This window comes from Coloeus monedula, assembly GCF_965178545.1.
Source record: "Coloeus monedula genome assembly, chromosome: 9".
NCBI lineage: Eukaryota > Metazoa > Chordata > Aves > Passeriformes > Corvidae > Coloeus > Coloeus monedula.
In genome coordinates, this window is record NC_138789.1 from 22,660,852 (window position 1) to 22,686,371 (window position 25,520).

Below are 25,520 nucleotides of genomic sequence, written 5' to 3' on the forward strand. Positions count from 1 at the left end.
AACAAGCAGCAGCTTGGGGCAGGCACCCCAACATCACACCCACAAGCCAGGCATGGAGGTGCTGAGCCAAACATCCTCCAAGCAGCACAGTGTTAATGTCCTGGGCTCCCATCCTGGGAGGCAGCCAGAAGGTAGGAAGAGATGGGGTCTCTTCGGTTTTCAACCCCTTTGCCTCCAGCTCCTGCTCAGGGGATGTAAATCATCACCAGCTGCTGCACCATGGGGTCTACATCCAGCCCTGTGTCCCTCCCTGTGCCCAGAGCACAGACCAGTGCTGAGCAAGACCCCCGCCCTCTCTGGGCCCAGCAGAGGCCAGACTGAGCAGTGATCACTTCACAGAGGTTTTATTCGTACTCCGGATATCCACACTGCCCTCCTACCTCGCTTACCCTCAGGAGAGACCTCCGGATCCTCACCCTGTCCTCCTCGGGCTGTGCCCATTGGATACAGCCCCTGGGTCTCCAAGAGGGGACAAGGCCACCATCTTGCGGCCACCCACCACCACTGCACATACCCGTGTGCACGGTCTGGGGGGTGCCCAGGATGTGACAGCTGTGGGGATACAGGGTTTGGACCATGGGGAGCTGCAACATGCCACTGCTCCTCGTGCCCTCAGTCCCCTGGGACCACGTCCTGCGGGGCACACACTGTCCTTCCCCTCGCTCACTGGCCAGGACACCCAGGCATTCCAGGACATCCGTGGGTGTCTAGCTGGGCAGAGGGTGCCGGCAGTGCTGCTCCCATCCCAGCTCTGGCCCCTCCACCCCCGCCCTGCTGCTCTGTGCAGTGTCAGCCAGCAGTGACCAGAGACCTCCTGGTTTGCACAGCAGGCTTCATTGAGCACAGAAAGGCAGGCAGTGGCAGAGGAAGGCTCAGAACTGAGCCATGGGGCTGAAAATGCAGCACTGAGCAGGGTCCAAGGGGAATTTCCATCCCTATCACAGCGTAGGAGTGCAACCCACACGAGGGATGTTAAACCAGCGCTGCTGGTGACCAGCAGCCCAAAGCAAGTCCTTCCATGCCTCTGTGAAGTGAGTTGGGGTGGTCTGCACACTACTGGGTTCTGCGAGGCTGCCCAGCCTGGTTTAATGCTCATCCCCCTCCTTTTGCTTCTTCCCCTTGTGATGGAGCTGGCCATGGTCTCCATGGTGGTGGTGAGCATGGGTAGCAGGTTTGTGGTCCTCAGTTGGGTTTGTGTCTCTCTCGCTGCTGACCTTGTCATGGTGGTGAGGATGGAGGGGCTTGTGCTGGTGGATGGGGGTCTCTGACTCCATCCCCTCGTGTTCAGGAGGTGAGCTCGGGGTTGCATGACCCACTGTGGTACTGTTAGCCTGAGGAAAGTAACACAAGGAAGGACTGGTGTGGTATGCGAATGCCCACAGAGCCCTGCAGAAAGCCTGGGAGCACAGCTCTGAGCTGGGAAGAAGGCAGACCAGCATCCATCATACAGAAAACTGTGGGTCAGAGCAAAGGCTCTCCAGCCCTGACCCAGGGCACAGGGAGCAGAGGAGAGGCTGGAGCACACAGGGCACAAGCCTCTACACCAGCGTCCCTTGGCTCAAGCTGTCTATGGTCCAGAAAAGTGACTTTGCATTTAGTATTTCTGGATGTATTTTTCTCCTGGGAAGTGACTAATCACCTTCCAAGCTCAGAGCTACACCCTTTTCTCTGCTCTGAGCTTGCCACCTCTGCATCCACTGCCTGCCCCTTTCTTATATCAGAACAGTCCTAGTTAGCATTCCCAGACCTGGTATATGACCCCTTTAGTCAATTCCTTTTCAACTGGAAAGCTCTGACCTATTTACGTGCCCTTATTCCAGACCTTTCATCACCTTCCCTCTCAAACACAGCTGAGGGCAGCTGCCAATCTGGAACCCCTCCCCAACACGGAGATAAGATTGTTTTTGCTGATGTGTAGTGCCGGAGGACAGAATGCATCCCGGCTCCAGCGAGCATTCCAGCTCTTACCTCCTGGGTAGTGTTGGGGTAGAGGGAGCAGTTGCCACAGAAGTCCTTGATGTGGCTGGAGCGGATGGCTGCCTCCACATAGGGGAAGTGGAGGAAGCTGAAGGGCAACTGGATGTGGAAAGCCAGGCGGCCACACCTGAGGGGAGAAGCCATGGCCTGGCTCAAGATGGGGGACTGGAGTCCCCACAGCCCAGCCATGAGGGGAGATTTTGGAAGCCCATCAAACGCTCTGTAATGCCCAGAAAAGCCTCAGGCGAGTCGGGGGACACTCACCGGTCATAAACAAGGAAGTCGTCCTTGTCACCCCTCAGGACCTGCCAGACGTCAGGGTCCTCCTGCTCCGGCTGGAAGACGGGGACGCCGGGCGGGGCATGGCGCTCCAGCTCCGGCAGCATGGCGCGGGACAGCGGCGCCTTCTCGTTGACGATCATGTAGCGCACATCGGCCATGCCCTGCCGGGCCAGCCGCTCCCGCAGGCCCCCGAGGCTGCGGGAAGGAGGCGCTGGGAGGGGCTCCCGGCGCAGGGGGCTGCCATGCGCTCCCGAGGCGGCGGGGATTGTTCTGGGGAGGGGGAGCGGGGCTCACCTGTGGGCCTGCCTCAGGCAGAACTGTCAGCTGGCCTTCAGCAGGGCCACCACCGTCACCTGCCCTGCCTCCCCCTCCATGGGGCTCGAGCCATTGATGGTCCATGCCGGTGCCTCCTGGCAGATCCGGCTGCTGTCGGCTGCCTCCTCGGAGGCCGAGGCCAGCCCCAGCCAGGTGGCCAGGGCCAGCACCAGCAGCCCCCCCATCCTGGACCCCGGCCCTGGCAGGGGGACATTGGGTGTTATTCTCCTCCCAGATCCACTGCAACCCCAAACTGTCTCCCTGCACCCTGCTCCAGGGCACACAAGGACTGGTGGGCAGTGTTGGCCTGGTCCTGGCACTGGGAGCCAGGACCCCCACCCCAGAGGGCAAGGAAAGGGGGATGAGGTGGGGAATTGGAGCACCCAGCTCCTTGCTACCATCTTTTGTGGACACCCAGTGCCACAGCATCCTGTTCTCTCCTGGCAGTGAACACCCACTCCATACATCAAGAGATGAAAGTGCTCCTCCTCCTATGGGCCTTCTCCACTTCTCTGATCCCACAAAACAAACCCAGCCCTAGACAGAGGGCTGTCTTTACCCCAGAAGGGAGCAGGGATACAGCCCTCGTCATCTCAGCCACCAGTGAGCAGTTACACGGACAGAGATGGTTTCACCTTCAGGTCACCTTGAGAGTCCTTGATGCCCCACAATGTGCTTTGGGGGTACACAGAGCCTTTAAAGCCCTTGAGTCCCAACATCTGTCTGAAGCCCCTTCCTCTCACAGCCCCCTAACCCTGCCCACCCCAAGATATTCCCCATTCCTCTAGTATCCAGCACATTTAATGGGCAAGGGGGAGGATATGGGTCTGGGAGGGATGATCTGGGGAAGGAGCAGGGAGATGCAGGATCTGGTCAAGGTGGATGTGCCCTCAATTCCCGGCCCTCTACCCCGCGAGAACGAGCCCTCGATACCGCACTTCTCTTTGCTGCCGTCCTCCCTTGCTCCCGGCTCCAGCAGCTTTCAGCAGCTTCCAGCTGGCCCTGGTCCCCCTTTTATCTCTTGTCCACTCTCCCCGCCCAGGAGGGAGGAGAAGAGCCCGGCTGGAGCGGGGACTGCGCCCCGGCCGCCACCGCCTGCCTCGAGGGGACAGCAACAAGGCAGGCACTGTCCCCGTCGGTGCCATGTGGCCTCGGGGTGCTGCTGCCACAGCCCGGCCCAAGCCGTGCTGGGGCAAGGCGGTGCCTGGTGCCGGGGTGACGCCGGAGGGTGACAGGCGGTGCTGCAGGGAAGAGACGGACACAGCCGCTCCACACCTCCCAGGCACAGGAGGGCTGGGGGCATTGCCAAGCATTGCTTACACCAAAGGCTTGCAGAACTGTGGGGTGACCTCGAACAGCGCCACCCATGCACAAGGTCCCACAGGAGCCACCAGTGCAGCCTCTGTCACCCTGCAGCCAAAAAGATGGTGCCTCCCTCACATCCTAGGGTGCTGGAGCTCCCTGCCCTGTGGGGTGTCACCCCAAAGGCCGTGCTGTTCTGTTGTGCCCATGGCCACTCTCAGGCCAAGCTTGGCTCCACAGCAACCCCCCAGTGTCCGGTCCTATGCCTCTTGTCCGGCCCCATACTGGGGCTGTGGTGGTGTCGGTGTTCCCTTGGGAAATCACAGCAACACTGGATTCCACCCCCCAACCAAACAAGAGGAGCTCACCACTCTGGCAGCACAAGGACATCTCTGCAAATATTTGAGCAGTTTATTGTACCTGGGATCTGTACAAAAACATGATAAGGCAGGGAAGGGCAGCAGGCACAGTCACAGCGGGGGCAGAACATGATCCCAGCCACACAGAGGGGGGATTCGTCTGAAAAGAGCAGGTGGAGAGGGGATCGCTGCTGGGGGGCCAGAGGGTCTCAGAGGTGTCTGCAAGGATGTGGGGCCGTGGGCTGGATTGGTGAGCAGCCCCATCTCATGACTGACACCGGACCTTCCCCAGAGCTGTCAGCCCCCTCCCCCCTCTCCCGGACGCTGCCCCCCCCACGTCCCCACCGGGTACTCCGGACACCGTGAAGCTCCCAGCACTGAGCAGGGACACGTTTCCCCAGTACATGTCCTGGGACTCGGGCTGACGGGAATGACCCTGCAGACATGAGCTGTGTCCCAGGGAGCCCCAGCCACCGCATGGCAGGCGCTCTCCTCCTCCCTTGGCTCATCCCGAGCCGCGGTGCCTGCGGTTTTCAGCCTGGGCAGCTTTTCGTCGCGCAAACGCAGCCCGGCACCGCCAGGCTCGGTACGAACCACGGCACCCGCAGCGGGCAGCGCGTTCTCCGTGTGCCGGCCCAGTCCCTGGCCGGGCGAGCCCCCCGATCCCCCGCCGGCTGCGCTCCCGCGGCCGCCCCGCCGCCCCCGGGCAGTGCCGGCGCCGTGCCCGGCCCGCCGTGCCTGGTGCATGCCGGGGAGGAGCGAACTGAACCTCCCCCGGGCCCGCCCCGCCCGGCGTCCCCTTCGCCCGCAGCCTTGACCCCGGTGAGCCGCAGCCCGAGGGCGAGCGGGGCCCCGCGGGCACGGGGGTGGCGGGGCGGGCGCGGGGAGCGGGGGCGGCGGGAGCGGAGCGGGGATGGTGCCGGTGCCGCGGTGCGCAGCGGGAAGCAGGGCCGGGAGGAAGGAATGCTGTCCCGTGCCCATGTGCGCACCGCGGCCCCACGCGGTCCCTCCGCCCTGGGCTGGTGGGAAGGAGCGGGGAGAGCTCTGTGCACACGCCTTCCAGGGGGCAGGTGAAAAGGAATATTTCAGCAGGTGTGTGGCCCCCAGCCCACTGCACGCCTGTGGGGCCTGGCCAGGGCGGCTCGTGCATGCCATGGAGTCGGGAAGCCTCAGTGGGATGCCCTGGAGAGGTGATGCCGATTGGGGTTTTGGACAGATCTTTTTTTCCCCCTTGAGTGTCACAGCTATTTGGATGGCTGGGGAGGAAGGTCCCTTGGCCGAAGTGTCCTTCCTCTGTGCCCCTAGGGCAAGGTCATTGTTCCCAGCCTGTTGCAAAGAGCATGGTGGCTCCATGGCCTTGTTGGGGAGGGGAAGGGCACATCAGCCTGTCGAGACCCCACTGCTCCCCTCCATTCATGGGACACACGTGACAGGCGCTGGGGCAGCACAGGAACATTTTAGGTGTAACCAGTGTGTTGCTCCATGTTTACCAGTCCAACCTCCATGTTCCTGGTACAGGACATTCCCACCACAACCCTTGTCCCCATAATCTTGCTTACACATGCAGCACAACTCCTGCACCGGGAATCCCTGCTGACCTCCCTGTGGCACTCCCAAAGGACACAGGGCTCCAGAGGGGACCCTCTGGGCTGCAGCCAGGGCTTGAGGCTTTCCTCCTCCGGAACCTCAGGCATAGGGCAGCAGAGCAAAGGGCTGGTAGGATGGCTTGGCATCCTTGGGCAGAGACACACTTTTTAAAAATACTCACAATTAAAAGGTGTGAGTTTACACACATTTGCATCTGTGCTTGCAAACACAGGTGGGCTCTGTGCAAGGTGTGGGAATGGCTTCTCCCCTGGGCCAGCAGCCCCCCTGACCCCCTGCATCCTCCCCACAGCCTGCTCAGCCATGGCAGCCTCACTGAGCCGCCCGTGCTTCATCTCCCTCCACCTGCCCTACAGGCAGGGCTGGGCCCAGCACCTGGCCAACACCTTTCGCTTCCAGCCAGTGGCCATGCGGGAGACATCGTGTGTCCGGCAGCTGGCCTTGCGACGGGAATCTGCCATCTTCCTCGTCAACGAGCGCCTGGCACCTGCCAGCACCTCATCCCGGGATTTCCTCTATGACATAGACCCCCAGCCCGCCTTGGGCACGGCCTCCAACGTCTGCTTCGAGGTGGATGATGTGCCAGGGCTCTGCAAGCAGCTGCAGAGCCAGGGATGCTCCTTGCTGGTGCCCCCCACTGAGCTAAGCGATGACGGTGGTTCTGTCACCTACGGGGTGGTGAGCTCAGTCGTGGGCAATATCAGTCACACCCTTTTGGACCGATCCTGTTATCGGGGACACTTCCTGCCCGGCTTCCAGCCCATCGAAGGAGCCCCCTCAGCCACAGGGGATGGGATCAAGATCACACACTTTGACCACATCACGTACGTCTGTCCCCGGGGCGGTGCCCGGGCAGCTCTGGACTGGTACCAGCGCTGCTTTGGCTTCCACCGCTTCCATCTGAATCCCCAGGAGAGGCCAGCTGAGGGGTACGTGCTGGGGGGGCAGGGGGTGGGCATGCTGCTCCTTGCATTGCAGAGCACCCAGGGCACCCCAGCACGTGGCTGCAAGCTGGTCTTTGCCGAGTCCCTCTCCCAGAATGGCACCAACCAGGTTGACATGTTCCTGGAGCAGCACGGCGGGGCTGGGATCCAGCACGTCGGCCTCTGCACCACCGACATTGTCAGCACGACCAGGGCTCTGCAGCAGCGGGGGGCACGGTTCTTCACACCCCCCACCACCTATTACAGCCAGGGGGGCAAAGCAGAGGAGATCCAGAGGGCCGGGCAGGATCCCCACATGCTGGCAGAGCTTGGCATCCTCCTCGACACCACAGTGCCTGGGGACAAGGGCCAGCCGGGCACTGATGCCACGGAGAGCCCCGCTCAGGAATATTTGATGCAGATCTTCACCCATCCCATCTTCTCTGAGGAGACCTTCTTCCTGGAGCTCATTGACCGTCGGGGCGCGCCGGGCTTCGGGGAAGGCAATATCCGGGCACTGTGGAAAGCTGTGCAGGTCTACAGGGACCAGCAACAGTAGTGCAACACTGCAGTCCTCCTCCCTCAGCTCCCCATCCTCTCCAGTCCAACCCTGGGGCAAGGACCATAGAGATCCCAGTGGGGGCCCGTGACATGGCCCAGGTGGGCAGGGACCAAGGGATGGCTCCAGGTCAATCTAGAGCCAACTCAGTGTGGGAGCAAGACACTCAGGGGAGCATGCCCCAGGATGGGCGTGATTCTCTCCTGCCCTGGGTTCACAGTGTTTATCGGCCACGTGTGAAGAACTTTCTGCCTTAGTTTCTTAGTTTTTCATAGTTTCTTAGTTTCGAGTCCCAATTTATTGAGACTTGAGCCTGCAGCATGGCCAAGAGCAGTGCTGGTTCCCCAGACGTGGAAGGAAGAGGGGCTGCCCGAGGGGAGTGGATAATCTGAAGGCCATAGATTTGGCCTCTCACTGGCAGTGACCACCCACAGCATGACCAGCCGTGGGGGGCGAGTGGTGGCCTCTTGCTCCTCTCAATTAAAGAATTAACAAGCACTGCTTTGGGTTTTTAATCCTCATATTTAAGATGTGCTGACTGCCAGGCAAGGATGAAAAGGCCATTTCCATTGCTCAAGGTGGGCTTGTCCCTAAAATTGAGGTTATTGCCCCTTGCACCCCGCCAGGACTGTCCCCTGTCCCTGCCAGCCCCCAGCATTGTGCCTTTGCAAGGGTGCACCACAGTCAGCATGAACAGTGCTGAGCAGCCTAACAAAGAAATGTAAAAGGAGGATAAAACCCTACAAAAAGCCCTGGGAGCAGTTGTTCAGCCCCAGGGAGGAGCAGCCCATGGACAGGAGCTGCACACCCCTTGGGGGCTGATGCCTGCCCTTACAGGAAGGCTGCTCTGGGTGCCTTATTTGCTGGTGCAGGTAATGCTCAGCCAAGGGGCTCTTGGGTGCATTCATGAAGAAATCCATGCTCTCCCCATTCCAGATGTAAGGAGCCTGTTGGCTATCTTCATGTTCCACCCCAGGCTGCCCAAAACCCCCAGCCTAGCACAGTGCAAGAGAGACAGAAAGTCACTTAAAAAACCCCACATACTCGAGATTTATTTTCAGGTCCAGTAAAAACAAGGGAGGGTAGAGCAGCATCCCCAGTCACTGGCTGGTGGATGAAATGCAGGCAAGGGGACAGGGCTGCAGGAGCAATGTGGCCACAGCCATCCCACCACTGGAGAGAAACCCCTGCTGCCCTGAGTCCACGGTGCCAAAGTGGTGCCAGTACATGGCTGAATAGCCCCAGGAGGGCTTCGGCCAAGGAGGGAGAACAAGTCTGGCTCCAGGATTAATCCAGAACTAGTGGCCACATCCAGGTACAACTCCCATGGGGGAGGCAGGGGAAAGGAAGAGTGGGAGACCATTACAGTGCTGTGTCCTGGGCTTGCTGCAGCACAGGGACACCATTGCCATGCCACGGGCAGGACTCAGCCCAGCGTGGGGCTCTGGTGTGTCACAGGAGGAAGGTGCCTTCAGGGGGCAGTTGGTGCCCGGAGAAAGGCGTGGAGGGAGAGCTGTGTCCCAGGGCAGGTGCTGCCTGCTCCCTGTGCCTTTGCCCCGCGCTTCCGCTTGGAGCCCTGCAGGAGACACAGCAGGGCTAAACCAGACCCCAAGGGCCCCCACGGTCTCCAGGGATTCCCCCTGAGTACTAGGGACACCCAGGGGCAGTGCCAGTCAGGCAAGTTCCCCTGCCACGGGCTGGGGATGCTCCTTGGCCTGATCCCAAAGCCCAGGGGGGTTCAGTGTGGCACACCAGAAGCTGTCCCACAGTACTGGGGCCCCAGGCACCCTGGAGCACTGCTCACCTTGACAGGGCTGCTCTCCTGCCTGCGCTGCTTCTCGTGAACTTTCAGCACCTGAAGGAAGAACAAGAGAACCCAGAGCTGAACAGCAGCAGGGTCCTGGAGCTGGGACATGGATTCCATGGAGCTGGAGGAGATTCCAGGGATTTTCTCAAGATAACTGAGGGAAGGGGGAAAGGCCCAGGTGCCCCCCATACCTTCTTCATGGCTGTGGACACAGCCGAGGCATGGAACTCATTCTCTGTCACCCAGCGGGATGGGGACAAGGCAAGGTCCAGGGTCACATCCCCATCCAGGGGCAGGGAGTAGACCACATACGTCTGGTGGATGTGGGAGAAGATGTGAATGACCTGTGAGGAGATGGAAAGACACGTGAGATGGGCAGCTGGCAGGCAGTGGGGGATGCAAAGTGCACTGAGTCTGCCAGGGCTCTGAGGAGTGGGGTAGAGCTTGGGAGGGGTGACAGTGGGGAAGGGAGACCCTTATCTTGTGTGATACATCCCCCAGGGCTGAGCACAGAGGGCTCACACTGCAACCCTCCAGCTCCAGGCTCACCTCTCCGATAAACCGCAGGCCTTTGGCTGCCACGGGCCGCCCCATCCACGCCTGAAGGTGATCAGCCAGCTCCTCCCTCTCCCTCTCCTTCTGCAGATCTTGAGCCAACGGGAGACTTGGGAACTCCCAGAGTCCAGCCAGGAGACCTGGGAAGGAGGCATGACAAAAATGTGAGACAGCAAGGGACGCATCCAGGGACACTGAGCCTCATCACAGCCCCAAGGGGCTCCTTTCCCCACCCCAGCAGCCAGTGCCTCTCCCTCTATCCCTCATGCAGGTGGGAAGGGGCTGTGGTGCTTTTATCTCCCTCCTGCCCAGCCCCATTACCTGAGCTTGGTCTCTGCACAATGAGGTATTCTGGGGCGCCGTGGCAGCCCCTCCGTTCCAGCACACATGTGGCCGTTCGCATCGCCCGTGGTGGCTTTTTCGCTGCTTTCCGGGGAAAGTTGGTCACCCCCAGGCTGCTGTCCCATGGCTCTGTGGCTGGGGGGCACAGGGGACAGTCCCCAACACCTGCAAATAGCAATGTAACAGTTGTTGCAGGGCCCAGACCTGGAGCTACAAGAGAGATCTTCCCACGTGCTTACCACAGTCCTCAACATCAGGCACTTTGGGGGGGTTTCCAAACAGCTTCTGCGAGGTGAAGGCCAGCTCCTTCTCCACCTGCAAGGGGGGACAGAAGTGAGGACAGGCTCATCCACCTTGTCCCCAGGTATGGCAAACCCTCAGGGCCACGTTGTGGGGTCACACTTACCCTGCGCCACGCTTGGCAGTGCTGCTTCACCGGGCACTCCCCGCACAGCGGGGCCTTGGGCACACACACAGTTGCCCCCAGCTCCATCAAGGCTTGGTTAAAATCCCCTGGGCGACTCTTGTCCACCAGGACATTGGCCATGTCCCTGGAGAAATGGCAGTGAGAGGCACAGGGATCTGTGGGGAGAGCATCCCAGGAGCTTTGCCTGCTTCCTGCCTGTCAGGGGAGATGCTCCTAGGTAGGCACAGGCAACAGAGCTCCTTTCACCACCTCTCCCAGCAGCACCAACTTCCCAAGAGTTCCCATATCCCATGCCTGTTTCCCTTCACAGGCTCAGCTCCCCGAGGCTCCTGAGTGATCCTGCCCTTGGCCATGACTACCACAGCTCCAAACAGAGAGAGAGCATTCCCCTTACCAGAGCTGGTCGATGACAGCTGGGCTGCTGGAGTCGGCACCGATGCATCGCAGGCGGCACAGGACCCGGATCACATTCCCATCCACGACACCAGTAGCCTGGGACCCAGAGCTGGGGTTACCATACTGGGATATGCTCCAGACAAAGAAGGGAGCTGGGGTGCTCCCAGGGTGGAGAGGGACACACACGAGGCCAACCCACGTGCCAAGCTGGGTGGGAGTTGAGATGCATCCCAAAGTGGGGAGAGAGCCAAGCACAACCCTGGGGAGCCCTTGGCTTGTGAGACCCAGCAGCAGGACCCTGCCAGGAGTGGGGCTGGGTAGCAGAGGAGGAGACGTGTCCACTGATGCCCAGCTCTCACCTGTCCGTACGAGATGGACGCGATGGCTCCCGCCGTGTATCGGCCCACGCCCGGCAGCAGCTTCTGCAGGTCCTCAGCTGTCCTGGGCATCCGGCCAGCCAGCTCGGACACCACCTGGTAGGGAAGGGGCTGAGCTCAGGGAAGCAGCTGGGGTGGGTGTGTGCAGGTAACCCATTTTGCCCATGGGAAGATGGGATCCCAGCCTCTACAGCCTCCTGCCAGCAGCACAGCCCCAGCCAGGCAGGGCAGACGTGAGCCAGCACCAGCCATAGAGGGGTTTAGAAATGCCCCTTCTCCCCCACTCCAGCACCTTCCTTGCTGCCTCCTGCAGACGCTTCCCTCTGGAGTAGTAGCCAAGGCCAGCCCACAGCTCATTCACCTCCTGCTCCAAGAGACACAGCAGGGTGTTAATGGAGAACCACAGGGCAAGGAGAGCATCTGGTCCCAGCAATGCTCACCTCCAGGGATGCCTGTGCCAGAGCCTGCAGAGTTGGCCACTTCTGCGGGACAGAGGCAAAGGGACAAGTCAAAGACAAGCAGAGTTGTGCTCTGCCACTGGGGATCTGCCACAGGCAGTGGACAAGCTCTCCAAAAGGGGCAGCCTGTGGGCACAGGACTCTGTAAGGAGCAGTCACCTGCATCCAGCGGTTGTAGTAGTCGATCACTGTAGCCACCTGTGTCTGCTGGAGCATGATCTCGGATACCCACACTGCAGGGAACAGGGTGGGGTTCAGAGCAGAGGCTCCAACGCCACCCACACTTCGTGCTGTGGCCACGTTAGCACTGGCTACAAGCACTGTACAGCATCCAGCTCATGGGACTCCCTCCCATCCCTCACCTTCCCCACATGCTGCCCCACAGGAGTTCCCCCAGGCCCAAGGTGGTTCTCCAACCCCCCAGAGCCTTGTGAGGGGAATCAGTGGCTCTTATGGCCACTTCAAGCAGTTTATTCCAAGTATGGCACCCAAAGCCACACCTCACAATGCCAGTCCCTACATATCCCTCACCTGCATATCCCCGTCTGTCGGCATCCGGCTCCATCACTGCCTGGAAGGGGAAGAAGATGAAGTGTGAGAAACAAGGTGACGCAGGACCCCACCACAGAGGGGACCTGCATGTAAAATAAAACAATCCATGGTGTGTTTTGAACACTGCAATAGAATCTGAAATAGAAGAAATGTTTCCCCCAAGCGCTCAGAAGTTCTGGGGGTAATCAAGTGACAGCCAAAGCACCATCTTGCTGATGAAATCCCACATGGAGACTTATTTATGAGGTTCAAAATCCCATAGAGAACTGTCCTACACCTGAGCCCACCTGCACAGGAAGCAATTGGAGGCAGATGCAAATCCCACAGAGGGGCTGTGCAGTTCCCACCATTCAGACAGATGCTGTAAAGCTGATGCCCACCCTCAGCACCACAATCACCCTCAAGCCACTGCTGCCAGGCTGAACACAGGCCAGGCAGGAGCTCTAAAAAAACATCCAACAGGCTTAAAACAAATATATGGGAAGCCTTCTCCATGCAGCACTCACTGCTACAGGGTTTCATAGAGGCAGGAACAAAACAGGATTAAAAGACAGCTAGACTAACCTTGCCAGAAATAAATAGTCCTCTTGAAGGTTGTTTGAGAAGCGTGCCCTGCTTTTACTCTTTATACCTGGGGACTGGCTCCAGACCACCCACCACAAAACAGCCAGGACTACCTGGGAGCACTTCCATGCAGGTAGGGATGCATTACATAGGGAAAAATACCGTGGTCGCTTCAGCCAGGCTCCCTTAGGGTAGAGTGAGTAGCTCCCCACCCCCGCTTCCCACAGTCTCCCCTTACCAGTGCCCTCCAGGGAAGGTCCCGCTTGCATCGGTCGTACCAGGCGAGCAGGTTGCCGCGCAGGGCCTCGACCTCAGCCGGGTCGCTGAAGAAATGCCGGGCGGGCGGCGGAGCGGGCGCTGCAGCCAAGAGAGCGGCGCGGGGTCAGCGCATGGTGGGAGACGGCGAAGGGCTGCGGGGTTCGACCGAGCCGCTGCTGCGCGGACGCCCACCGAGTACCGGGATTTACGAGAACCCAGCAAGCACCGGAGACTGCCCGGGCTGGCGGCCTCTGCCCCGGAGAGAACATCCCCCGCTCCCCCAGCCCTCCCGCTACCGGGCACCTCCGCGGGGCGCCGCGCGGTTCCTGCTCCGCCCCTGGGGCGGGGCCGCGCTCCCGCCGCTCCGCCGGAGCGCCCCGGCCGCCGCCGCTGCCCGGGCCCGCGCGGGGCTCATGGCGGGGCCGCTCCCGCCGCCGCTCCCGCCGCCGCCGCGCGCTTTCCCGGGAAAAGCTCTCCCGCCCCACCCCCGCGCGAGGGCCAATCAGAGCGGGAGGCCCCGCCCACTGCCCGCCCGCCAGCCAATCGAAGGGAGGCGCGCGGAGAGGGCTCGTACCCACCGCCCTCCCTCGGAACTCAGGGGCGAGGGGCGGGGCCTCCCGGCGCGCTGGAGCCAATCAGCAAGCCAGAAACAAGAGGAGCCCGCCCCTTCTCCCGCCGGTCCAAGCGGCCGCTTGGGAAGGACCCAAAGGAGCTGTCTGAGCTAAACGCCCGTTGACTTAACTCCAAATTTCGGTTGAGAACGGATTTTGAGAACGGTAAAAACCCCCACCGGGGCCGGCAGAAACCGGGCGGCCGCGAGGGCGGGCGGCGCTGGGCGCGGGGCGGCCAAGGCGTGCGAGGCCCGCGGTGGGCAGGCGGCGGGCAGGCGGCGGGCAGGCGCTGCGGCGGAGGCCCCGCGCGGGCGCGGCCATGGCGGCCCCGGCGCGTGTGCCGGTGGTGGACGTGCAGAGCGACAACCTGGCGGAGCTGTGGCCGTCCATGGTGCTGGCGCTGCGCTCCGCTACCTTCGTGGCCGTGGACACGGTGAGCCGGGGTGGGGGCGGCGGCGGCGCGGGGCGCGGCCGGTCCCGAGGGGCCACTGACGGTGTCTTGTCTCCCCGCAGGAGCTGAGCGGCCTCGGCACCAGAAAGTCGTTGCTGAGCCCGTGAGTGCCCGGTGGGGCGGGAGGGGGGGTGCGTCTCTCGGTACTGGCGGTCCGGTGCCGTCTGCCCGGGGTATGCGGAGGCCGGAGCCGTCATGGCCCGTTCTTCCGCCGCCAGGTGCATCGAGGAGCGGTACAAGGCCGTCTGCAGCGCCGCCAGGACACGCTCTGTCCTGTCGCTCGGCGTCGCCTGTTTCAAGCAGCTCCCGGAGAAGGTGCGTGCACGAACCGTAGTGCGGCCGTGTTCTCTTGGTCCTTCCCGGGGAACGGGGAGCATCGGGACGCGCTGGGAGATGGAATTCCCCCGTGGAATTGCCCCGGCTGTTTCGGCAGCTCCCTCTGACAGGTGTTCCTGCGTTCTTTGCACACTCTCCTTGTGCAGTCCGAGAACACGTACCTGTGCCAGATCTACAACCTCACGCTGCTCTGCACCGAGGATTATGTGGTTGAGCCCCAGTCCGTGCAGTTCCTAGTACAGCACGGTTTCGACTTCAACAAGCAGTATTCTCAGGGGATCCCTTACCACAAGGGCAACGACAAGGTACAAACCCACTCCCTTTCAGACACCTGAGCCTGCTCTGCTCCAGGTTTCTGGGAGTAGGGTGGCTTCCCCTGCTCCCGCATGAAGGTGGGCTCACACAGGGCTCTTGAGTGCAGCATTATCCCTTCCAGCTCCCTGCTGCTTGAAACCCACTTGTTGCAGTTGCTTTTCCAAATATTTGTGTCTCTGTTCAGAGCAAGTCATAGCTGTGGGCAGCATCCTGCTGCCACAGGCTCTGAGGGCTCCCTAGAGTGACAGCAAGTCAGGGTGCCAAGGCGTGCTGACTGATCCTTCCTCGTGCAGGGCAATGAAAGCCAGACCCTGAGCGTTCGGACACTTTTCCTGGAGCTCATCCGGGCAAAGAAGCCACTCATTCTCCATAATGGCCTGATCGACCTGGTCTTCCTGTACCAGTGTTTCTATGCTCACCTCCCGGAGAGCCTCGGCACCTTCACCGCCGACCTCTCAGAGATGTTCCCAGCAGGAATATACGACACCAAATATGCCTCGGAGTTTGAGACTCGCTTTGTGGCTTCCTACTTGGAGTACGCCTACAAGAAGTGGTGAGCAGCGCTCTGGTACTTCGAGCTTACAGGAGGAAAGGCAAAGGGGAAGTCAGTGTGTGTTTGTTTTTCCAGGCAAGGGGGCTGTTTCCTTTCACTGTCCCACTGACTGTAGAGCGGTGCTTTTCAGGTGACTCTGCCCTGTGCTTTTTCTGTTTCTAGAATGAGTTTGGTTTTTAATGGGCCTTATCTGTTCAGTGGGCAGCAGCTGAAAGAGAACTTCAAAACCGGTGCCAGCAGAAGACTGACCACAGTGACCTGATCTGAGATCTGACTGGGTCACTGCCTGGCTTTGGTCCAGCAGTGCCACAGGGTCATGGCAGGAACTCACACAGAAAAAACACCAGGGCTGTCCTGCATGGTTTGCTCATTATAATTCTGTTTTGTAAGGGACACTGCAGTTAAAGGGTGGGTGCTCCCTGCACTCCTTGACACTGACCAGCTCTGTCACACATCCTGCATACTGAGATGCCTGTGGCCCACTCTGACTCCCATCACTTCCTTCCAGGCAAGGGCTTTGCTCTTGTTCAGGACACACGTCTGTGCTTTGCAGTCTGGCCCCACATTCTGCAGGCCCCACACAATCTAAAACTAAGCCCTTGGCAGTGATACAACCCCTGGGATCTCCATAAAGCTCAAGTCATGCTCTCTTTTGAGGAGAAAAGGTATTTTTAGTGACTGTTTTATCTCAGGAAATGCCACTTTGACAGGTCCAAAAACATTCAAGATGGCTGTTCTCAAAATATGAGTGTGCTTTGTTTTGACAAGATAAAAAAAAAACTTTTTAAACTGACATCTTAAAAGTTTTAACCCACAATTTTCATTAGGTAGAGCCTTCCAAAGGTTTTGGGGCTTTTAATCAGATCTTGGGACAAAACAGAGATCAGATTTTTTTCTCATGAAATGAAAACCATTTCCTTGTTGCTTGCATTGCCCAGGTTCAACCTGCCTGGGTGGTGACTGCTTGATGGTCTACATAGTATCTCATTTTTGGGTGTTTTTTCCTTGTGCATTAACATGATGAAGACAAACACATATTTTAGTGCTCCTTATAGTTAAAAAACCAAACTATGCATCCCCTTCTCCCATAACTTCACCAGAGATGCTGCTTTCCCTTCCTGTACGCCAGCATAAGCAAAAACAACCTTTGAATTAGCATGGAAGCAACTATTTACTAAAGCTGCTCTCCTGGGATTGAATTTCTTTCCAGCAAGCTGTCTGGGACTTGAGCTCAAGAGCAGGAAACTCACGGAGTTGAGAGCTGATGAAGAGCAGTGTTAGCTCTGTGCCCTGGTCCCGTCCCACAGTAACTGTGTGCTCCTCTTGTTCCAGCAAGCGAGAGAACTGCAAGCTGAGGGACTCCAGCGGGCAGCACCTCGCTGTGGAGTTCTGCCATTACCCTGCCAACATGGCCCGGTACATCGATTACCGCTACTGCTCTCTGGAAGAAGAAAGCCACAATGCTGGAGGGGGGAATAAGGTGCCTGTCTGTGAGAAATTTTCGGTAAGTAACGTGAATCCCCACTCCCTTCCTGGCTCCATGGAAAGGGGCACATGTGGCATGAGCCAGAACTGGTGGGAAAGCACCTGGGAACTTCTCCTCGCCTGCTTCACAGTACAAGGAACATTTTCAAGCTTCAGGTGGCTTCATGACAGACAATAGAGTGCTCTGCTTGGAGGTGGGGAATCCTACAGGCTTCATTAGGAAAATTCCAAAAGAGAGTCTATGGCCCTAAACAGTGGGATAGTGTGAGTTACAGTATCCATTGCTCTCTTGGGGGGGGAGGGCGCTGCAAGTTCTGTGTTAGTTTGGCTTATCCTACAATAAAGAAATGCCACCTCTACCCTTCCCTGATCTTCGTTAGATATAAAAAATTATTACCTGTCTGCAGCATGTGGCACTGTAGCACAGGGTGATCCACAACAGCTTGTCCTGGTGCAGCTACAGCAGCAAAGAGCCCATCTGATCAGATCATAACTGGCTTCAGGTGCTTCATGGAGAAAAGGAGCTCTTCCAGATGTTGCACATTCTGTCACAGACCATAGGTTGGGGAAATCTCTGGAAGTTTCTCATCCAGCCACCACCTCAGTGTTGCTCAGAGCTTGTTTGGTAACTTTAGAAACTGTATAAGGACAGAGATTACAAAACAACTCCAGGCCCCTGTTCCAGTACTTGATCATTATGTGAAAAACACTTTCTTATATGTCTAGTCATAGTTTACCCTGACTGTTACCAAGTCCCCTCTCCCTGTGCTCTCTAACTAGAGTTTAGCTCCATCTTCTCCATAACCTCTGCTGTAGGTACCTGTAGACACCAGCTAGATATCTCCCTCCTCTTAGTCTTGTCTTCTCCAGGCAGAACAAACCTACCTTCCTTGGCTTCTCCTCATATGCTGTGTGCTGCACCTTGACAGCTCCCTGGTGCACCCACTGCAGCGTGCCAGCACCTTTCCTGTGTGCTGTGGGGCTGTAACTGGACATTGTTCCTGACCCAGCCTCACAAGCCCTCAGTGGAAGGGAATAATTAGCTCCACTCCATGTTAAGATGATTGCTGTTCTAACCAGGAAGATGGAGGCTACAGACCCATCTCTCTCTCTCTCTTCCTAGGCCTATGGCTGGTGTCCAAAAGGGTTGAAGTGTCCACAGTCTCACAACATTGACCTCATCATTGACGAGGACGACAAGCTTTGGGAGAAGCGAAAGAAACGGAAGCACAAATGGAAGCATCGTAAGAACATGGAAGTGCCTGCAAATGCATTCCAGCAGGAAAGCTCAGGGGAAAAAACAGAGCAAGCTCAGAATGGGGAGGAGGGACCACCATGTAAACAGAGCTGCTATGAGCCTCCAGCTGCTACAGAGCTGGCAGAGGTCGCACCCAGTGGAGAGGGCAGGCCACTGGAGGAAATCTCCATGGACGTGGAAACAGAGGTCAGCTCAGATGCCAGCACACAATGGGAAGAGAATCTGGGGAGCACTGAAAGAACTGCTGCCCAGGGAGCAGCTGCCCTGAGCCCTTGTGCCAAGGGAAATGCCTCTGACAGTGACCAAGTGGAGAGGAAGTCGAAGTTTCCTGCTGGGTTGGACTCAGCCAGTCACCCAGCCATCTCTGAGACTGAAGCAGCAGGTGCTGCAGGAAAGGAAAAGGAAACTCAGGGCCCTCCTTCACAGGGGGGCACACACCGAGCTGGCTTCGACGCGTTCATGACCGGCTATATCATGGCTTATGTCTGGATGCTCAAGAAAGGGAAAAACACAGACGCTGCTGCAGGGCCCTGGTTACCAGACTGCCATAATAAACTGTACCTCAGTGGGAAATCAGTGCCACTGCAAATAGTGAAGAGCTTGTTTTCTAAATCTTCCAAAGCTCACAGCGAGAAGATAAAGTTGGCCTGGGACAGTGCATAGAGCTACAGAACTCCTCACTAAACTGGGCTTTTTTTTTTTCCTCCAGGTTTTGGAGTTCTTTCTTCCATCAAGAACTCTCCAAAAAGGGAACAGGGTTCATATTCTTGTTTCTGTTTTAACATCTGACTGATTAAATTGCTCTCAGTTGGAGTTGCCCATGTTCCTTAGTGGCATGCTGGGATGTGAAGGAAGGGATCAGGCTGAAGTGGGAGAAATGCACCTTTGGTTAGAGCATGCACAGATGAGACCTTTGTTCTTACAGGAGAGAAGGGAAGGAGAAAGTTCGTCCCAAATGTGCCAGCTGATTCTAGTGCAGGGTAATTGCATGCAGAACCAAGCCATAGCAGGTCTTCAGACTTGTTCCAAGGGGAGAGGCAGTGGGGCTGAAAGCCAGATACGTGATCCTGAGAAACTGCACAGCTTCCTGTGCTACTGAAGCTATTTAGGGCTAGAACAGAGCAGCTACCATGGCAAGTGCCCTGCAGGCTGCTATCAAAAGCCATCTTATCTGGTAGGTCAGAAGCTAGGGCCTACTCTTCAGACCACTATAACACTGAGCAGAAAAAAAAAAAAATTCTTGAGTCTCATGGATTTAATAGTGGAACACTTCAACAAGATGCAGGAGAGAAATAACACTTACTGAGGATGACAGTTTTCCGTGTGTATAACTCAGCACTGAGTAACAGCAAACACAATCTCAAGCCAGATATTAATGGCATTTGTAGCTTAAGTAAGCATTTGAGCCAGCTTTTTAAACTTGGAGTTGTCCTCTTAATCACAAGACTCAGGCCTTGATTTCATTTTTATTTTGAAAGCAAGTTGGGAAAGTTTACAAAACCTGACCAAGAAAAAAATTATGAAAATATTTAAGTGGATTCATCTTTGGTTACTTCTTATTGCAGTTCCAATAAAACATAGACCATTTCTATAGTTCAAAAAAGTCAGAAGGTCAATCAACATAAAAACAAGACGTGCTTTCTTTACATATTCATAAATATTTGCAATATTAGAAAAGTTGTTTCGCAAAGATTTTTTTCTGGCAGTGTTAACTTACTATTATACACAGGCTACAAACTTCTTCCTAAACCTTTAATTACAAGTTCAGCTATTTACAGACTGCAAAATATTAAGACATAAAACTCCTTCATAAATACGAAAATAGATCATCTCGCAAAGATCTTTATACTTAATCAAATATCTGGCTGCCCCTCCTCCCAAAAAAAAGGTTATTTGTTTTGCATAGAAATGTAGTGACATGCAATATAAACAATAGCATTAAGTGCAAACAGGAATTATTCAAGTGTCTTTAGTTGTACTGGCAAAAATACCAATGTTCTGTTACAAATAATACATCAATGCCTCTCCAACAAGTACAAGTCTGCTACAGCCCCTCGGCTGTGCTGCTTTTGAAGGGCAGCAATTCACATGCATTCTCTTGGTTGCATTTTATCAACCTGCAACCACAACAAAAATAGCTTATAACAGACATTTAAATGAACTCAACATAGATTTAAAGTGAATTAAAAACATCTTTGATTTCTTCAGGGAGATGTGTAGCAATGTGTAGAAAGTACTTTAAAAGAGCAAGAACTGCTCCTGTAAAGTCAAAATCACGGTAAAATCCAATCACAATAAAATTTGTCACATCACTATAAAACAAGGGGTTTGCTGACCACATGTTCAAATTCATGTTTATCAGTAGCTGTCAGAAGATGGCCCTCTGTAGAAAAGCAACCCCAGTAGGCAGAAAACCTAGGAGTTACTAGGTGCAGCCTAGATTCAGCCTTATGCAACCAAAGGGACAAGATGTAGTGACGTACAACTGCATCCAGACTCTTGAAAACACTGGGTTTCAGCAACCACTTTGCAATTTTTAAAACGATCTTTTACTCCAGTTTCATACACATGCCTCTTCCCATGCAGAGCAATCTAGGAAAGGTCTGAGCTGCCAGTCCTTGGCCTTTCTATTTCTGACATCTCCACTTCAGTACAAAGAACCAGAAAAGCTGATAGTTGTGCCCAATGCACGTCAACTGGTTGTGCTTAGAGCGGACATTTAAGAAAATAAAATTTTAGCTGTGCTGCTTTGTAAGAGCTATTCAGGCCAGGGAAACATTGTAAAGACAGCGGTGTAAGAGAACAGATGAGGTCACTGCAATGGGTGCCCTGGAGATACTCCAAGCCTGACTGCTCAAGCTTTGCAGTCAGTGTCAGAGAGGGCAGCAGTCTTCATGATGAGGTGACAGCACTGACAGCCAGGGCTCACTCACGTGAGCCCCAGGGCAGCCAGAGTTGTGCGTGTGCTCTCTGGTCAGGCTGCTGGAGGGTGCCGGACAGCTTCCCTCAGCGTGGTGATCCGAAAGTAAACTACTCATTATTGCTTGTTTGTCTGAAGTCACACACCTAAATGCATCTTGTGACAACAGAAGCTGGTGCTGATGGTTTCCCTCCCAGAAGATACAATTGTAGCAAAGATAAAAAGATGGAAAAAAAAAAAAAAAAAGCAAAAGCAAGCAGGCACCAGGCAGGCAACTCACTGGCAATTGAGTTTTGATGTTTCTCTGTCCTCGAAGTTACACACACACGCTGGCAGCTATACAAGCTGCTCTGCACTCTGCAGACATGATACAGAAGACAGAGACTACTCTACAGATCAGCACCTTCAAGAGGCAGAGAGGTGTGGGCCAAAAGGGGTGATCTTAGCACAGGCATTTTCTCTTTGAAAGTGCCAACAGCTGCCTAATCTGGCATGGACTGTATTTAATGACTCAGCAACAGCAGGTTTCTCATTTCATTCATGGCAGCCACTGCAAAGGGAGAACTGCTGCTCAGGTTAACACATACTTCACTAGAGGAAGTCACAGCTGTAACTCAAAGAATAGCCTCCTACACCTCTGGAGAAATACACACCCCAGCCAAGAAAGAACTATGGCTTTCTTCATCCTTTCTTTGAGATGGAAGAGGAGTAGAAATAGACTGGCTTCCATCAGAGACTAGCTTACAGTATCCAGCCTTACAAGAAAGCAGGAAGACTGTAACAGGCTACCTGGATGAATTCTGGATTCTGCGGCATCACCATCTGCTCAGCAGGTGTGCAATGTTTACCTCACTTAGGAATTATAATATAGGTTAAAAAACCCCATAAAATAAAACTTTTAAATCCCATGTTTTTGGGATGATGATAGTGGAAAAGGGCAGGATCTTGCACAAATGTCACAGAACAAGCTTTCCCATACACTGCATCCCAGAGCAGGGATCACTGGTGCTGGTTCCAGCAAGCAGCAATAAAGCTCATGTTGCTGCTTCTTTCACAGGTACCTGCTGGTGGAGGGAAGTAAAAAAAAAAAAAAAAATTTAAAAAAAGATTATCTTATTCGATGACAGGAGAAACCAATAAAGACAGCAGCTTCTTTCTGTAGAGGAAACAAAAAGTAAATTGGGGACAAGCTAATTTTCTTCAGTTTGACAATTCAAAGCCCTCTTGTGAGTTGTCCTCTCCAAGAGCACTTATGGGGTACAACACCACTGGCAACTTCCCCTGAGCAGGAGATCCCTGTCCTCTGTCAAGCAGTCTGGTGAGGAGCCATCATTACTGCAGTGAAATCAGTGAGATGGGATGTTGTACCAGAGAGGAAGGTGAATGTGACCCTTCTAGTTTAGTGCTAATAGTCAACTGTGATGTAGCTACTGTATTTAATTATTCTGTGGAAACAGATTATGATGTCCACTCAGCTCTTCAGAGATAAGAGGCCACCCCCTGCCAAAAGCTCAGTACAGCTGGTACTTTCAGGAGCAGTTTCTTCAGAAGCCCAGAAATGGCAATGCCTGGAATATGCCTCTCTGTGCCCTGGGCAAATCTTCCTCCACATTTGGGCTGAGGTACATAAAGAGCTTTACAAGGAAGAGAGCTTCCCTGCACAAATGTATTAAACATCATTACTAAATCCCAAGGGAAAATGAAACACCAGGGAACAGATTCTTCTTGTTAATTGCAAAGTATTTGTCATGTGACTCAGCCTGCAGATTGTGACCAGCATGAGCGGTTTTGTTTTTGCTGCTTTTGAAAGAAGAGCTTGTTTAATGCTACAACAGCATTCAAAGCAGCTCTGGGACCAGAGAGCATTCCTATCTGCTCAACATAGCTCGGAAAGACTTCTGTGCCTGTTTCTAAAACAGGGACTCCAACTCACGTGCACTGATGCAGAATGTTAATGACTAATCTGCAGTGGCGTAGAGCAGCTGGTTAGTCAGAGGAAGAGGGAAAAATCTAAGGGTCATTCTTTCTACTCTACATGGAGCTTAAGACCTTAAAATGCCCTGTGCTGGAAATCCAGGTCAAACTGTTTACATAGTGCCTGCTCTGGCTGCTGCCTCTTGGAAGGGCTGTAGGACCCACATGGCCATTCTGGCTGGAGTAGTTCCCCCTCCGAACACAAATCAGGAAAGGGAATAAGCACAATTTGAATTAGAGTTTTATAAAATAATCAGTCTCTTCAGACACTGTCTGCAGCTATCTGTCTGACAGCCGGCTTCCACCATCCGTTGAGTCTCTTTCAAATGTGAAGCCCAGCACTGCAGGAAAACAGTTTAAGCAACTGGGAACAACTGTTCTCTTAAGGACACATTCAGTTTGAGCCCTCTCTTCATATGTCACAAGTTGACTTTGTGCTGCCACTTGCTGAGATGTTGGAGGAGGTCTGAGACAACAGGGCAGGACTGTCCCCATCTTGCTCCCTGAAGGGCCATGCCTCTCTCTTCAGCTCCGTGGAAGGACTAACACTGAACAGAGGCTTTGTAGACTCTAACAGAGTAATTTTCAATAGATCATCTTCTACCTCCATCTCTTCAGAAGGGAGACAACCTGAAAACATTTGTGGGGAACCACGTCCCTCAGAGTTCACTGAATTCTCAGCTGGGAGCTTTTTGTAAGATAGTGGCCCAGACTGGGCCAGCACTAATGGCTGATCACACACTGGATCTCCACATGTGTTCTCAACAGGGCAAAACCCATTTTCCTCCTGGGCCACTGGCCCATCTGAACAGTCCATATCCTCCTCCTGTCCTGGTGCAAGAAGAAACTCTGGCCTGTGAGGCTTGGCGTGAAAGGGGGGAATCTCTGACACACCGTATTTTGTGCTACTCAAGAGTTTTTGCCGAACTTCTGCACCTAACTGGGCTGGGTCACACCTGCCAACAGTTGAAGACAGTCCTCCAAACAGGCCATATTCCTTGTGTGGTAATTCAGGAGAAAGTGGAAGTGATCTGCATCTCCTCCCAGGAAGAAGGGAAAGTTCTTGCCAGTCTGTGCTGTATGCCTGCCGGAACTGGGACTGGCTGGCTTTCAGGCCTCCACCTGCCTCTGGAGAATGCAAGTCAAACACGAGTGAAATCACAGACTTGCTTGGCATGTCAAAGAATTTGATTTTTCCGCCCTTGAGGTCCTCCCGGGCACTAAAGGGATTAACTTTCCGGCCTAACCCTTTGCTTGGTGTGTAGTAGGGGTCCTGCACATTTATCTTCCTGCAAGGCTTGCGGGAGAAGATATCTGACTGGCTGCGTGACAACCAGATATTCCGACGCGGACGGGGTGACTTGGGTGGGATCTTATCATCCAAGGAACTCAAGCGTTTTACTCCTGGTCCTTTGTCAATTGATCCTGAGTAGAAAAAGAGAAATACTCTTAGCTTAAAGAAGCTCTATATAGCTGTATGTCTGCTCACTCTCAGAGCCTTCATGACAACTGTAAAGAAAAGAGCTGCATTTCTGATATTCCAAACTATGTTCCATAAGCACAAGTCTGCTCCTTCCTTTTAAGTTCCTGCACAAACACAAGTACACCATTCTCTTCTCAGTGTATTTTAGAGCCCCTTCAAACCTCCTTGCTGCCAGTACACTGCCACAGCAGAGATGGCACAGGGTGGTGTTGGAGAAAAGCAATTTGCATGTTTCTGGATTTATCATCCTGGCTTCCAGCAGAGGTTGCCCACGGTCTGTTGGTGCTACTGACCACAAAAGAGAACCAGTACAAAACACAGCTGCCAAAGAAATTGGGACTTTTTCACCCTGATGGGAAATGTCTAAGACCAAAATAAATGTTCCTCCTTGTACCATGCAGATTTTAAATCATTCTATCCCAGCCTTCTTTCAGTACATTATCCAGTATAAAACTAGGGATATATGAGAGTCTGACCCTAATGAATAGGAGTTTAAAAGTTGTACATATGCCTGTGTATTTGCACCTATTGCACACATATTTATAAATAAAAGCTGTATCACTAGACTAGGATGAGAAAATGGTAGATGTTAACTCCTTGAATATTTGGAATCTGTATCTGGCAGGGCTCTCAAGGAACCTCTGAAAAGCCATGTTAGAGTGATAACAAATGGGTATAAAGAAGTGATATCTCCTTTTGATTACCATTTCCAGAATAAGCACATATGGATTTTCACTTTTCCCTTTAAATATTGCCACGGTTTAGACTACAGTCATTCCATGTAGGAAACACTATGCAAGTCAAAGAACAGCATGTAACACTTATTTGAGAAGTACTTGTTTTGTACATGTACTCCAAAGGGAGAATGCCAGAAAAATGAAAAGGAAAAAAAAAAACCCAAACCCCAAAACAAAAAACCCAACCCAAACAAAAAACCCTAAACAAACAAAACAAATTTCCTTTTTAACTCACACCTCTTTTAGATGCTTTCCAGGTGTGGGAGAATTACCACATGCATTAACTCTATGTGGTTTGAAGTAGAGAATAATTATTTCAATCTACAACTATATTACAGA

The 25,520-nt window shown here is 54.5% G+C and overlaps 5 protein-coding genes across 6 annotated transcripts in view; 2 read left to right on the plus strand and 3 right to left on the minus strand.

Moving 5' to 3' along the window:
* Window positions 1-1,085: 1,085 nt before the first annotated feature.
* On the minus strand, window positions 1,086-3,531 carry LOC309575998 (selenoprotein Pb-like; the record flags this gene model as incomplete). Its single annotated transcript, XM_082286909.1, has 5 exons — window positions 3,513-3,531; window positions 2,554-2,773; window positions 2,242-2,454; window positions 1,969-2,104; window positions 1,086-1,331 (listed from the first exon to the last, which is right to left on the minus strand). The coding sequence occupies exons 2-5, from the start codon at window positions 2,757-2,759 to the stop codon at window positions 1,086-1,088; spliced, it is 801 nt and encodes a 266-aa protein (XP_082143035.1). The 5' UTR covers window positions 2,760-2,773; window positions 3,513-3,531.
* Window positions 3,532-5,046: 1,515 nt separating this feature from the next.
* On the plus strand, window positions 5,047-7,765 carry HPDL (4-hydroxyphenylpyruvate dioxygenase like). Its single transcript, XM_082287630.1, has 2 exons — window positions 5,047-5,057; window positions 6,133-7,765. The coding sequence occupies exon 2, from the start codon at window positions 6,144-6,146 to the stop codon at window positions 7,320-7,322; it is 1,179 nt and encodes a 392-aa protein (XP_082143756.1). The 5' UTR covers window positions 5,047-5,057; window positions 6,133-6,143; the 3' UTR covers window positions 7,323-7,765.
* A 675-nt stretch (window positions 7,766-8,440) lies between these two features.
* MUTYH (mutY DNA glycosylase) lies at window positions 8,441-13,153 on the minus strand. 2 transcript variants are annotated; one of them, XM_082286714.1, is made up of 14 exons: window positions 13,039-13,153; window positions 12,216-12,255; window positions 11,844-11,917; window positions 11,667-11,708; window positions 11,519-11,590; window positions 11,209-11,322; window positions 10,848-10,945; window positions 10,433-10,577; window positions 10,269-10,341; window positions 10,006-10,191; window positions 9,679-9,824; window positions 9,321-9,473; window positions 9,127-9,177; window positions 8,441-8,898 (listed from the first exon to the last, which is right to left on the minus strand). In XM_082286714.1, exons 2-14 carry the CDS (start codon window positions 12,247-12,249, stop codon window positions 8,794-8,796), a joined length of 1,293 nt encoding a protein of 430 aa, XP_082142840.1. In that variant the 5' UTR covers window positions 12,250-12,255; window positions 13,039-13,153; the 3' UTR covers window positions 8,441-8,793. The 2 variants fall into 2 exon arrangements, with proteins under 2 accessions (XP_082142840.1, XP_082142839.1); XM_082286713.1 differs by having other exon boundaries at window positions 10,266-10,341.
* Window positions 13,154-13,971: 818 nt separating this feature from the next.
* Window positions 13,972-18,752, plus strand: TOE1 (target of EGR1, exonuclease). The gene is made up of 7 exons (XM_082287041.1): window positions 13,972-14,102; window positions 14,183-14,223; window positions 14,339-14,435; window positions 14,603-14,761; window positions 15,065-15,324; window positions 16,657-16,828; window positions 17,933-18,752. Exons 1-7 carry the CDS (start codon window positions 13,989-13,991, stop codon window positions 18,728-18,730), a joined length of 1,641 nt encoding a protein of 546 aa, XP_082143167.1. The 5' UTR covers window positions 13,972-13,988; the 3' UTR covers window positions 18,731-18,752.
* Window positions 18,753-19,584: 832 nt separating this feature from the next.
* The window catches only part of TESK2 (testis associated actin remodelling kinase 2), a 79,898-nt gene continuing 73,962 nt past the window's right edge, over window positions 19,585-25,520 (minus strand). Inside the window, exon 11 of the mRNA XM_082287612.1 lies at window positions 19,585-24,386. Within this exon, the coding sequence (XP_082143738.1) occupies window positions 23,374-24,386 (1,013 nt within the window). The 3' untranslated portion in view covers window positions 19,585-23,373. The remainder of the gene's footprint in view (window positions 24,387-25,520) is intronic.

Coding starts and splice junctions, on each gene's coding strand:
- HPDL (XM_082287630.1), top strand. CDS start 6,144: ATGGCAGCCTCACTGAGCCGCCCGTGCTTCATCTCCCTCCACCTGCCC.
- MUTYH (XM_082286713.1), bottom strand. CDS start 12,249: ATGGAGCCGGATGCCGACAGACGGGGATATGCAG. Junction 9,474..9,678: donor GCCTGCGGTTTATCGGAGAG/GTGAGCCTGGAG, acceptor ATCTCCTCACAG/GTCATTCACATCTTCTCCCA. Junction 8,899..9,126: donor AGGAGAGCAGCCCTGTCAAG/GTGAGCAGTGCT, acceptor TGTCTCCTGCAG/GGCTCCAAGCGGAAGCGCGG.
- TOE1 (XM_082287041.1), top strand. CDS start 13,989: ATGGCGGCCCCGGCGCGTGTGCCGGTGGTGGACGTGCAGAGCGACAAC. Junction 14,103..14,182: donor CCTTCGTGGCCGTGGACACG/GTGAGCCGGGGT, acceptor GTCTCCCCGCAG/GAGCTGAGCGGCCTCGGCAC. Junction 14,436..14,602: donor TCAAGCAGCTCCCGGAGAAG/GTGCGTGCACGA, acceptor CTCCTTGTGCAG/TCCGAGAACACGTACCTGTG.